General features: G+C 42.4%; 1 protein-coding gene and 1 long non-coding RNA gene across 3 annotated transcripts in view; one reads left to right on the top strand and one right to left on the bottom strand.

Moving 5' to 3' along the window:
* The window catches only part of LOC125484816, a 31,624-nt gene extending 27,338 nt beyond the window's left edge, over positions 1-4,286 (bottom strand). Inside the window, exon 1 of the long non-coding RNA XR_007263643.1 lies at positions 4,223-4,286. This is a non-coding gene — a long non-coding RNA (uncharacterized LOC125484816). The remainder of the gene's footprint in view (positions 1-4,222) is intronic.
* A 107-nt stretch (positions 4,287-4,393) lies between these two features.
* The window catches only part of tmem33 (transmembrane protein 33), a 31,762-nt gene continuing 23,302 nt past the window's right edge, over positions 4,394-12,853 (top strand). The window contains exons 1-2 of one of the 2 annotated variants that reach the window (XM_020520864.2): positions 4,394-4,509; positions 8,847-8,900. In XM_020520864.2, coding sequence (XP_020376453.1) covers positions 8,859-8,900 — 42 coding nt within the window. In that variant the 5' untranslated portion in view covers positions 4,394-4,509; positions 8,847-8,858. Of the gene's footprint in view, positions 4,510-5,104; positions 5,494-8,846; positions 8,901-12,853 lie in introns of those variants that run through there. The other variant, XM_048605079.1, reaches the window with a different exon arrangement.

The raw sequence follows: 12,853 nt of genomic DNA, 5'->3' as shown, positions 1-12,853 counted from the left end.
GAGAGAGAAAATAGGGAACTGACAACAATTGTCAGAAAATACAAGAATCCTTAACATACGATGTCGTAGCAGGACACTAGAAAATAATGGTAGGAACATAGATTTATAAAATGGAAGTCATGTTTAACAAATCTGTTAGAGTTTTTTTGAGGATATAACTCACAACAGACAAGGAGGAATCACTGAGTGTGGTATATTTAGATGTTCAAAAAGCTTTCGATAAAGTTCCACACACAAGTTGGTAACAACATTAGAGTACATGGAATTAGAGTGAAGATACTGGCATTGTTTGAGAACTGTTTAATGGACAAAATGGAAGGCATCATCAACAGTGCTATCAAGCGACACTTGCTCAGCAATAACCTGCTCAGTGACGCCCAGTTTGGGTTCCGCCAGGGCCACTCAGCTCCTAATTTCATTACAGCCTTGGTTCAAACATGGACAAAAGTGCCAATTCCAGAGGTGAGGTGAGAGTGACAGCCCTTGACATCAAGGCTGCATTTGACCAAGTGTGGCATCAAGGACCCCTAGCAAAACTGGTATCATTGGGTATCAGTGACAAACTGTCTGGCAGTTGGAGTCATACCTGACACATAGGAAAATAGTCATGGTTGTCAAAGGTCAATCATCTCAGCTCCAGGACACCCTGCAGGGGTTCCTCAGGGTAGTGTCCTTGGCTTCAGCTGCTTCATCTTTGACCTTCCCTCCATCGTAAGGTCATAAGCGGGAATGTTCACCGATGATTGGACAATGTTCAGCGCAATTCATGACTCTTCAGATGCTGAAGCAGTCCATGTTCAAATGCAACAAGATTTGGACAATATCCAGGCTTGGGCTGACAAGTGGCAAGTGACATTCGTGCCATACAAATGCCAGACTATGACCATCACCAATAAGAGATAATCTAACTACCACCTCTTGACATTCAATGGTATTACCATTAATGAATCCCCACTATCAACATCCTGGGGGTTATCATTGACCAAAACTCAACTGTACACACCACATAAACACAGTGGCTACAAGAGCAGGTCAGAAGCTAGGAATACTGCGACAAGTAACTCACCTCCTGACTCCTCAAGAGCTTGTCCGCCAACTACAGGGCACAAGACAGGAGTGTGATCAAATACTCCCCACTTGCCTGGATGACTGCAGCCCCAACAACACTCAAGAAGCTTGTCATCATCCAGGAAAAAGCAGCCCGCTTGATTGGCACTACATCCACAAGCATCCACTCCCTCCGCCACCAATGCTCAACAGCAGCAGTGTGTACTATCTACAAGATGCACTGCAGAAATTCATCAAAGATCCTCAGACAGCACCTTCCAAACATATGACTACTTCCACCTAGAAGGACAAGGGCAGCAGATATATTGGAACACCACCACCTTCAAGTTCCCCTCCAAGGCACTCACCATCCTGACTTGGAAATATATCACCATTCCTTCACTGTCGCTGGGTCAATATCCTGGAATTCCCTCCAATGGCATTGCGGGTCAATCTACAGCTGGTAGACTGCAACAGTTCAAGAAGGCAGCTCACTACCACCTCCTCAAGGGCAACTTGGGATGGGCAAGAAATGCTGGCCAGCCTGCGACGCCCACATCCCACAAATGAATAGAAAAAAAAAGTGTATGGAAATACTTGGGTCATTTTTGGTTGGAAGCCTGTGATTAGTGAGGTATGACAAAAATCAATTAGGGGATTAAATGTAATATTTCCAAATTCACAGATGACAAAATTAGGTGGGAAATGAGAGTTGTGAGGAGGATGCACAGATATTTTAATGGGATAGGCTACATAAGTGAGCAAACAATTAGCATATGGAAGACAATTTGGAGAAATTTCAGATTATTCATCCTGCTAAGGAAAACAGAAATACAGAATTTTTCTTAAATAGTGAGAGATAGGGAAGTTCTGAACATCAATGGGACTTCGGCATCTTTGTTCCCAAATCATTGAAAGTTAACATGAAGGTACAGAAAGCAATTAAGATGACAAATTAATTTTTGACCATTATTACATTTGAGTATTGAAGCAAAAATGTGTCACTAACAGGGAGAAGTGAACTGAATTATCTCATCTGTCTCTAACAGAGATGGTTTCTCATTTCTTTCTTATTTCTTTTACTTCAAACATAGACAGGTGTTTCCTCAAACCTCTTTTTTGATGTCCAATTTAAAAATAACTCACAACAGAGCCTTTATGGTTAAAACAAAGTAGGATTTATTAATACATTCAAAATCCAGCAGTTTGGTTCACAAAACACATTGAAATACACAAAAACACAGGGATTAAAGAAGGCAAAGGAAGAAGATATAATTATACATTATTTAAAAATCAGAGATTGGCATTGTTTTATGTAAATTATAGCTAGCTTGTGAATGGAGGTCATTTGAAGCAAGCTAATCCTTTGTATTAAAAAATACACTGACTTTCCTGTGTCAAACAGTGCAAGAGTGGGTAACAGGAAGTAGTTCCCTCTTTTGAATGTGAACATAGGTGTTATGGTTAGTAAGTTTGCAGATGACACCAAAATTGCATGTGTAGTGGACAGTGTAGAAGGCTACCTCAGAGTACGGCATGACCCATGGCACATGGAGTTTAACTTAGATAAATGTGAGGTGCTGCATTTTGAAAAGGCAAATCAGGACAGAACTTGTACATTTAATGGTAAGGTCCTGGGGAGTGTTGTTGAACAAGGAGACTTCAGAGCGCTGGTTCATAGTTCCTTGAAATTGGAGTCCCAGGTTGACAGGATAGTGAAGGTGGTGTTTGATATGCTTGCCTTTATCAATCAGGGCATTGAATAATGGAGTTGGGAGCTCATGTTACAGCTGTAAACAACATTGCTTAGGCCACTTTTGGAATACTGCACGCAATTCTGGTGTCCCTGCCATAGGAAGAATATTGTGAAACTTGAAAGGGCTCAGAAAAGATTTACAAGGATGTCGCCAGGGTTGGAGAGTTTGAGCTATAGGGAGGGACTGAATAGGCCGGGGCTATTTTCGCCAGAGTGTCACTGGCTGAGGGGTGACCTTATAAAGGTTAATAAGTTCACGAGCGGGCACAGATAAGGTGAATAGCCAAGGTCTTTCTCCTCTCATCTTAAACCTGTGGCCTCTAGTTTTGGACTCCCCTACCCTGGGTATTCACATTATCATAGAATCCCTACAGTGTGGAAACAGGCCATTCTACCCATTGCATCCAGACTGACAGTCCAAAGAGCATCCCCCTCCACCCTATCCCTGTAACCCTGCATTCCCCATGGCTAACTCACCAAACCTACACATCCCTGATCACTATGGACAATTTAGCATGGCCAATACATCTAACCTACCCATCTTTGGACTGTGGGAGGAAACTGGTGCACCCAGAGAAAACCTACACAGACACGAGGAGAATGTGCGAGATCCACATGGTCGCAGAAGGTGGAATTCAACCCAGGTTCCAGGTGCTGTGAGGCAGCAGTCCTAGCCACTGAGCCCCCATGCCACTCTATCTACACCCCCTCATGATGATAAACCTCTTTAAGATCACCCTCAGCCTCTTACACTCTAGGGAAGACAGTCCCAGCATTTCTTCACAGAACTTGGAAAAAATCATTAAACACAGCCTGAAATCATTTGGCACATTAGCCTACAGGATCTGTGTATGATTCACTTTCTTTTGGACACAAACAATTTACTGTCAACTCTCAACTTACTATCAACTATCCCTTTGCTGACCCTTTCTCTCTCTCTGAGCTCCCTCTCCACCTTTTTGGTCACTCCTTCCCACAAACACCCATCATCAGCTTAGCTAGCTGCTTTTTCTAGCTGCTATCAGTTCTGAAGAAGGACTTGGACTCGAACCGTTAACTGTTTCTCTCTTCACAGACACAAAAACAGAAGTTGCTGGAAGAGCTCAGCAGGTCTGGCAGCAGCTGTGAAGAAAAAAAAATCAGAGTTAACCTTTCGGGTCCGGTGACCCTTCCTCAGAAACGTTAACTCTGATTTTTTCTTCACAGATGCTGTCAGACCTGGTGAATTTCTTCAACAATATATGTCTTCCAGTGTTATTCTAACGCTCATTACTTGGCCATAACATATCTCGTCTTTTTTTTTCCCTTACGAGACAACTACCACATTCTTTTCCATGCCAATCTTAACGTTGTACTTCTTCAAAGCTCGACGCAATTTTGCTGTTTTAAAAACGTGCCACCCTGTGCGCGGCGACTCACCAACATCAGGTTCGCTCTCCCTCGAGACAGATCAGTGAGTATCACTGCGGCTGCGCACAAGGCTCACGCCCAAGCTCCCTCCGGGAGCGCCTGCGCGGGATTTGGGAGGCTCGCGGGATTTGGACCGTATCTGTTTGTAGACTGGAAGCGTTGAGCGGCGCCGGTCTGCAGGCGGCGAGTGCTGAAGTGTCCGTGCGCCGGTGGCCGGATTTTCTCCATCCTACTGGCAGTGGTCCCTCGGTCCTCACTCGTCAGACACTCACCGTTTGCGGCCGGGCCACTTACAGGTGGGAGCGGCACCGGGCATGTTGCTGGGGGTAACGCCGCGTGACTCTATGGAACATTCTAGAGCCCCGGCGGCAGAGTGGAGGCGGGCATAGGCCAGAGGGTGGCGGCGAAGGGCAGGGCCGAGATCCCCCAGAGGGTAGTATCATAGGAGCAGAGAGGCTGACGTTTCGGGCCTAGACCCTTCATCAGAAAAGGGGGAGGGGAAGGGGGTTCCGAAATAAATAAGGAGAGAGTGGGAGGCGGATAGAAGATGGATAGAGGAGAGGATAGGTGGAGAGGAAACAAACAGGTCGAAGAGGCGGGGATGGAGCCAGTAAAAGTGAGTGTAGGTGGGGAGGTAGGGAGGGGATAGGTCAGTCCAGGGAGGACGGACAGGTCAAGGGGGCGGGATGAGGTTAGTAGGTAGGAGATGGGGGTGGGGATTGAGGTGGGAGGAGGGGATAGGTGGGAGGAAGAACAGGTTAGAGAGGCAGGGACGAGCTGGACTGGTTTTGGGATGCGGTAGGGGGAGGGGAGATTTTGAAACTTGTGAAATCCACATTGATACCATTGGGCTGCAGGGTTCCCAAGCGGAATATGAGTTGCTGTTCTGGCTCCATCCCCGCCTCTTCGACCTGTTTGTTTCCTCTCCTCTATCCCTCTTCTATCCGCCTCCCACTCTCTCCCTATTTATTTCGGAACCCCCTTCCCCTCCCCCTTTTCTGATGAAGGGTCTAGGCCCGAAACGTCAGCCTCTCTGCTCCTATGATGCTGCTTGGCCTGCTGTGTTCATCCAGCCCTGCACCTTGTTGTCTCGGATTCTCCAGCATCTGCAGTTCCTACTATCTCTCCCCCAGAGGGTGGCGGCGAGGGGGAGGGCCGAGATCCCCCAGAGGGTGCGGATGGCGGACTGGCTGTCTGACATCTCAAGATGGATTGGGCTGTCTACCCTGGGGAAGATGAGAGGAGCTGGGAATCTAGGTTTTTCCAGGCTCATGGACAGAGTGAGTAGAGAAAGTTCTTCCTTTGTACCAGGGCTGATAATCGGTTCAGGTGATTGCAGAAGAATTTTAAACGTTATGAGGTAAAAGTTAATGATGTAACAGGCGTTCAGGATTGGCTGGTAGAGACACATTTGCATTGGGCATTCAAAAAGGAATTGGATAAACACTTGGAAACAGGGAGAAAAATATCGCCAGGGCTAAGAGGGAATGACAGAAGGCTGCTAGCTGAGCTGCTTTTGCACAAGCAGTACAGCCCTGATGGCAGAACACCTACGCTCGGTTCGCACTAAACAACTGCACCTCCCAGTCGCGAACCATTTCAACTCCCCCTCCCGTTCCTCAGACGGCATGTCCATCCTCGGCCACCTGCAGTGCCACAACGATGCTACCCGAAGGTTGCAGGAAAGCAACTCATATTCCGCTAGGGAACCCTGCAGCCCAATGGTATCAATGTGGACTTCACAAGCTTCAAAATCTCCCCTCCCCGACCGCATCCCAAAACCAACCCAGCTCGTCCCCGCCTCCCTAACCTGTCCTTCCTCCCACCTATCCTCTCCTCCCACCTCAAGCCCCATCCCCATCTCCTACCTACTAACCTCATCCCGCCCCCTTGACCTGTCCGTCCTCCCTGGACTGACCTATTTCCTCCCTACCTCCCCACCTACACTCACCTTTACTAGCTCCATCCCCGCCTCTCTGACCTGTCTGTCTCCTCTCCACCTATCTTCTCCTCTATCCATCTTTTATCCGCCTCCCCCTCTCTCCCTATTTATTTCAGAACCCCCTTCCCTTCCCCCATTTCTGAAGAAGGGTCTAGGCCCGAAATGTCAGCCTTCCTGCTCCTCTGATGCTGCTTGGCCTGCTGTGTTCATCCAGCTGCACACCTTGTTATCTCAGATTCTCCACCATCTGCAGTTCCTACTATCTCGGACATAATAGCTGTTTTTTTTTGTTGTAACCATAGAATGATGGATGAAGAGTCAGCTTCTTAAGTGGCTCTCAGTTTTGTGTTGTGTGTGCATATGAAAATGCCTTAGTTCTCTGCCTTAGATGGCATTAATATAATTGATAACTGAAATTTTAAATTTTCCAGAACATGTCCTGCTTTACATCTCAAATGAACTAAAGTATATGGATAAAATTGCACAGCTTAGTGCCATCTTGAGCTAGATCATTTTGCATTTCCAGAAAAGCTGCTTGATTTGACGTATTATTTCTGAAATAATAAATTTCACCTATCGGTTAACTTCATTTCTCAAGTGAAATTTGTGCATCTGATGTTTTTTTTCAAATTTCACTGAGAAGGAAAATTATTTGAGCAGAATAGTAAAGATAAAATGTTTAATAATATTGTAATGTTTTGTATTTGTTTATGGCAAGTAGGTGTCAGTATTTATTGCCAATCCCTCAGGAAGGTCGTGGCAAGTTGCTGTTTTTGACTATTGCAGTTCAATCTGGGGAGGTACACCAATAATGCTTTAGGAAGGGAATGTCAAGATTTTGACTCTAACTGTGAAGAATAGTGGTATAGTTCCAAGTCAGGACTTGGCATGGAGTGGACCTCAACACAATAATAATCAATACCACTCAATGTAAACTAACTGTTCTATAGTTCAGTGAGATAGCAACAACTGCAGATGCTGGAGTCAGAGATAACAAATTTGAAGCTGGAGGAACACAGCAGGCCAGGCAGCATCAGAGGAACAGGAAAGCTGATATTTTGGGTTGGGACCCTTCAACATGAAACATCAGCTTTCCTGTTTCTCTGCTGCCTGGCCTGCTGAGTTCCTCCAGCTCCACACTTTATTATCTCTCGTTCTATAGTTCAGTTGTGTGATACTTAGTTTGTGCTGAGTAATATGAGGTAATAAGAAGAGATACTAAAAGAAGCAAGGAAAAATGCTAATTTGGGACTATATGCTGATTTGAACTGTGCCCTGGTGAGTTCTATATCTGACTTGGAACATAAGAACTAGGAGCAGGATTAGGCAATTCTGCCCCTTGAACTCACTCTGCTGTTTGATACAATCATGGCTGATTCACCTTGGCCTCCAATCCACTTTCCTGCCTGCTCTCCATAACAATTCAACTCATTACTAATTAAAAAGCTGTTGGTCTCCTCCTTAAATTTACTCAATGCCCTGGCATCCACTGCACTCGGTAATGAATGCCACAGATTCAGGACCTTTAGAGATTTGCATTTTCTCCTCATTACAGTTTTAAATCTGGAACCCTTTAACCTAAAACATGTTCTCCCCGTGTCTGCGTGGGTTTTCTCCGGGTGCTCCGGTTTCCTCCCACAGTCCAAAGATGTGCAGGCTAGGTAGATTGGCAACGCTAAACTGCCCATAGTGTTCAGGGATGTGTAGATTAGGGGAATGGGTCTGGGTGGGATGCTCTGGGGTCAGTGTGGACTTGTTGGGCCAAAGTGTCTACAGGTAAACAAGTATAATGCAGTCTCCACAACACCAAATCAAATAATTCTAATTTTATATTGAAATTTCTGGAGAATTTTTCAGTAATATGAACTAAGTTGTGTTTACAAAGTTTCCAGTGCATTGTATGTAAAAGAGACTTGGCAGGAGCAGGTGACATGGATTTCATGAAGCATGATTCACTATATTTTGCACCTCTTTTAAGATATAGCTAAACATCTTTGGCCAAAACTATATTAAAAGCCATTATCCTGATGCTCTGCCACAACTTCCTCCCTCAGTCGTTAAACTGTACAATCTGTTTTGTTCCATTAAACTATATGCTATGGATTAGTACATGACCAGAGGAATTCCTTCAGGAATATTCAGTTGGCACATTGTAATTTGCTTGTCAACCACTAAAAGCAGCTTTCATTTTGAATTGTAAACACAGTAGCTTCAATACCCTGGGGAATGAATCATTTTGTATTTCAAACAAAGTTGTGAAATGGTGAGTACTCCAACTCATCCCCTAAAATACACGGTAAAATCAGGTAACAGAAAGATCTACTTATACTATTGAGCCACATTAATTTTACAACAGGAATGTAATGTATCATGCCAAACTTTAGATACTTGTTTCACATTTTAAATGCCAAATTAAGATTTTACTTCGATAGTTACATTGATTCAGTAATTTCAATTAAATATTCTTTCTCAAAAAAAGCTTAACTATCAAAGTAAACAGTCCATGTCTAAAGATCAGATAATCATATACAGCTTTTTCTTGAAAAAGGAGTGCTTTAGCAGTTGTCTAGGAAAATAGTATAATCGTTTTGCACTGCTGTCTTCCTACAGATGGCAATGGGATGATTGGTCTCCAAGTATTTTTTTTCCTAGTTTATGATGCGTCTAATGAAAATTTTATTTTTCTTCCAGCACTATTCAAATATGGCTGATGCAACTCGAAATGGCCCTCAGGGTGGTATCTTGGTGAGTGCAGCAGAATATTCTCCTAGTTGGTGACTGATTATTGTTTCAGCCATAAATTGGTCAATTGTTTGATCTTTCATAAATCTCCTATAGTTATCTTTGAGCAAACTAACTATTTTCCATCTGCTAAGTTTTATCTTCTCACTTTCCCTTGATTAGAGCATCTAAGCTATATCCAGTAGTAGTTTACTGTTTTATTTTGTACTAATGGAGACCGTTTGATTTTTACCCTGCATTGCATCTAGAATATTTAAAAAAAAAGCTACAGTTATGTTCCTGGTGTCGTGGGTAAATCACCACAAGTAACCTTTAATTCGGCTACTTTCTAAGAAATCTCATAGACAGTTAAGTACTGAAACAATAATTCAAACTTTGTTGCATGTAGAAACCAAATGAAAGACCCCTCAAGTAAGCAAGTATAAGCCTGCGACCCAAATTAGCTATTGCCAATTAATGGTGAAATCTGGCCAGGACTTCAACTAACTGTGATCCGTCTCTGGAAGTTTCCAGGGTTAGGTCCTTTTGCACGTTGTTCTTTGAAGTTCTGTTGTTGAATTGTTCTGCTGATGGATTCTTATACAGATTTTTCACCTTCTGTCTCTGAGGTGATATACTGATGATTTCTTTTGGTGTTCTTCATCTGAGTAACTGCAAGACTGCAGCTGTCTTCGTTCTCAAAAATAATTTCTTCGTTCGAAGTCACAGCTTTCCTCTAGTTAACTCCTTAAATTCTTCTGCAGAGCAATTAGTTGTCCTTGTGGCAATAAAGTGTCCAGTTTATCAAGCAGGTGTCAAAGCAGTTTTGTTTGTGTAATCTTGCCAAGACATGGCTGGTTGCTTGAGTTTCTGTGTAGTAGCTTGTCTTTGTTCCTTAACAGATTATTACACACTCTGTGTGTAATAGTTTATCTTTTGTTGATTCATTCGGTCCATGAACAGTTATGAAAGTTCTGGAGTGTATAATATCATAGTCCCTCTTACTTGTTCGTTATTTTTAATTTGAACAAACACTAGTAATTGGCCATTTCCCACCATGTTGGTTTATAACCAAGTTGATTTGCTACACCATGCCCAATTTAAAATCTAACATTTCATTATGTGGTACAGATAGGTGAACTAATAACCAATAAATGAAGTACAGAATAATGATCAATAAATAAACCATAAGAGTATTAAACATGCACAAAAAAAATGGAGTAATAAGCATGCATTATGCTTCACTCATTGCAACTTTAAGATTATCATGTTTTAACAGGACAACAAGAAGATGTGAAACAATATGCACCCACGCAGGTTCCAATTCCAGATGTCATAGACCGAAAATGTTCTTTTATGTTTTTAATATCTGTCTTGATTCCCTGGCTATTTTGCTGAACCTTAAAATGTAACCTGTGTGCCCTTCTCAAAATTCCATGTATTTCTTCTAGGTGTTCCTGTTTTAGGGCAAAATGGACTTCATAGTTTTGCAGTTAAGACATAATCATTTCTGTAGCTGAATCAGTCACGTCAAAAATCATAGATTTTCTCCTATTTGTTAACCAATTCCATTGTTCCTATTCGTATGGACATTTAAGGGTGAATGCAAAATGTTGGATCAGTTATGAGACAAGTTGTGATAGTATTCTTCAAAGGTGTTATGATACAGTTTTCTTCTACTTGAAATTTCAAGAGTACAGTTAACTGTTTCATTACCTCTGGACTCAAAACTACGCGTGGCTTGTCCAGTTGTGTAAATTGGATAGGAACAAACAATAGTTTTATCAGTCTGGGATTCCTTAACTGTTCCTGATCTTGCTGTCACATCGACAGCATCGGCGGCACTGAATGAATAGAATAGAATAGGAATTTATTGTCATGTGTACTTTCCCAAGAAAAATGCAGTCAAAAGTTTATAAGCCGCCCCACCATAGTACCTATATTACTGATAGAAGTCATGCATAATAATAAGCATAAATAAACTTGAGACAAAGTTCATCACAGCTTCAGTTAATGGCTCCTGGGCTTGGGGAAAGCTGATTAAGGAACAATGGAATACCCTAGACACAGCCAGGATAAGACTGCTATTCCAGGGCAAGAACACCATGCCGGGCTGGAAACATCTGCCAAAGAAGACTGCCATGCCGAGCTGCCTGAAGCCACCTCATTGGTAGGCTGAGAGAAGCCATCTGATGCTCCTCTAGAAGCTGCTGCCAATCCGCTGTTCGTCCCTTTCATCCATGTTTCTGCTCCTTCACGTGCCTGGGCCTAGCTGAGGCGCTGGAGCCTCAGCCCAGACTGCTGGTCCGGGCCAGGGAGTCAGGCCAGAACTTGCTCCTCACTTGACGGGAGACCCCTGGGCTGCAGAAGAGCCATGTTCAACTTGCCTTGGCATTGCTGCCACTGCTGACAGAGGCCTCCTCCTTCACCTATCACTCTCCAATCTTTAAAGAAAACAAAGAGGAGAAATAAGAAAAAGAGCAAAAGTAAAAAGAAGAGGGAGAGACCCAGTGGGAGCACTTGATGACAATGTATGTTATCAAGATCATAAGATTAGAAGTTTAATAAGAAATTGTAAATTTGGACATGTGGTTGTGAATATGAGCAAGAGTTTTATATGCAGGTGGGGGATCAGGGGAGAGTAGGAGGGCAACAAAATTGCGAGAGAGCAAAGTGAGTTGAGACTGTGATTTGACATTGCTGAATACAGAGATTGGATGAGAAAGCATTAACTCTGAGCTTGGGATAGTGGGAAAGTATGAAGATTACAATGGAACAAAATAAAGAGGTGTGAGAAGGTAAGGGGGTTAGATCAGATGAATTTTGGCGATGAGGGTAATATTGCCATGACATTGGTTCAGGTGTTACAAGTGGTTTAGAAAAAGTAGAGAGCCTTCATTAAGAGGCAAGATGTTGCCACCTCTGACCCACAATTTCATCAGAGCCAGTTTATCATTGTGGTTGTCCACAAGAAAGTTGTGGGTAGCAAAGTGTCTCTAGCCCTCATTCCTCCTCTAACTCAGTTGAGTATTCTTCTCTGCCCTTTTCTGGTTTTATTTAATTCTGAATTCATTCCTAAGTTTCTGCTCTTCTACAAGACATTTTTTATCTAAAGCCTGTTTCATTACTCCAGTTTATTTGATTTACTTCAATTCATGAACCTGAATATATTTATTGTCAAAATTCACTTAAGGCAAGGCAGCAAATGTCATTTCATTTAATAAATGCTTTATTTCATTTAAATTCTCACTCCAGCTAAAATGTTAATTCATAGGAGTTCAGTGAGTTCCTCTGCCCATCTGAAAGCAGTAATTTTAGTTAATTGATTTCATTCAATTCCTCATTTGATTTCCTTCTTTTCTAATTCCCATTATGTTAAACCCAGATTTAAATTTATTGATAGAAAAACTTTGGCGATTCATTCCTTTGGGAGATTTGATTTCTGCTTCTCTTTTAGTTTATTACTTTCCCACAAGTCAACATTTATTTAACTAATTCATTTATTCAAGCACTTCATTTGATCAATTCATTACTAATTATATCTAATTCCTCACCCAAAAGACTAATGAGTGAGTAATCTCATAATATTTCTAACCCTTGTGCAGATTAATCAATTTAAACCAATACAGGTCTGAACTACCTGTACACAATGCTGCAGGCATCTTTTTTGCATATTGCATAAAATCTCTCCATTGGAGCTGCAGTTCTTGTGAGACTTGCATTTACTCTAATACTTTCTCAATCGCACTTTGTTTAGAAAATCTTCTGACTCAACAATGAAAACTCCACATGCAATCTAAATTTGAGTTTTTGTTTACATGTTCAAGTACCCATCTCAGCATATACATTGCGGCTTGGAAACCAGAAATCCTTCTAAGCACACAAGATTGACCTAAGTGAAGGAATTGTATAACTAATGAGAATCCAGATCACATCTGATTTCCATGTATTTATAATCACATTCTTAAAATCCACAT

Source organism: Rhincodon typus, chromosome 1, assembly GCF_021869965.1.
Source record: "Rhincodon typus isolate 14 chromosome 1, sRhiTyp1.1, whole genome shotgun sequence".
Taxonomy (NCBI): Eukaryota; Metazoa; Chordata; class Chondrichthyes; order Orectolobiformes; family Rhincodontidae; genus Rhincodon; species Rhincodon typus.
The sequence above is the reverse complement of the archived record's forward strand: the minus strand, read 5'-3'. Positions and strand labels throughout refer to the sequence as shown.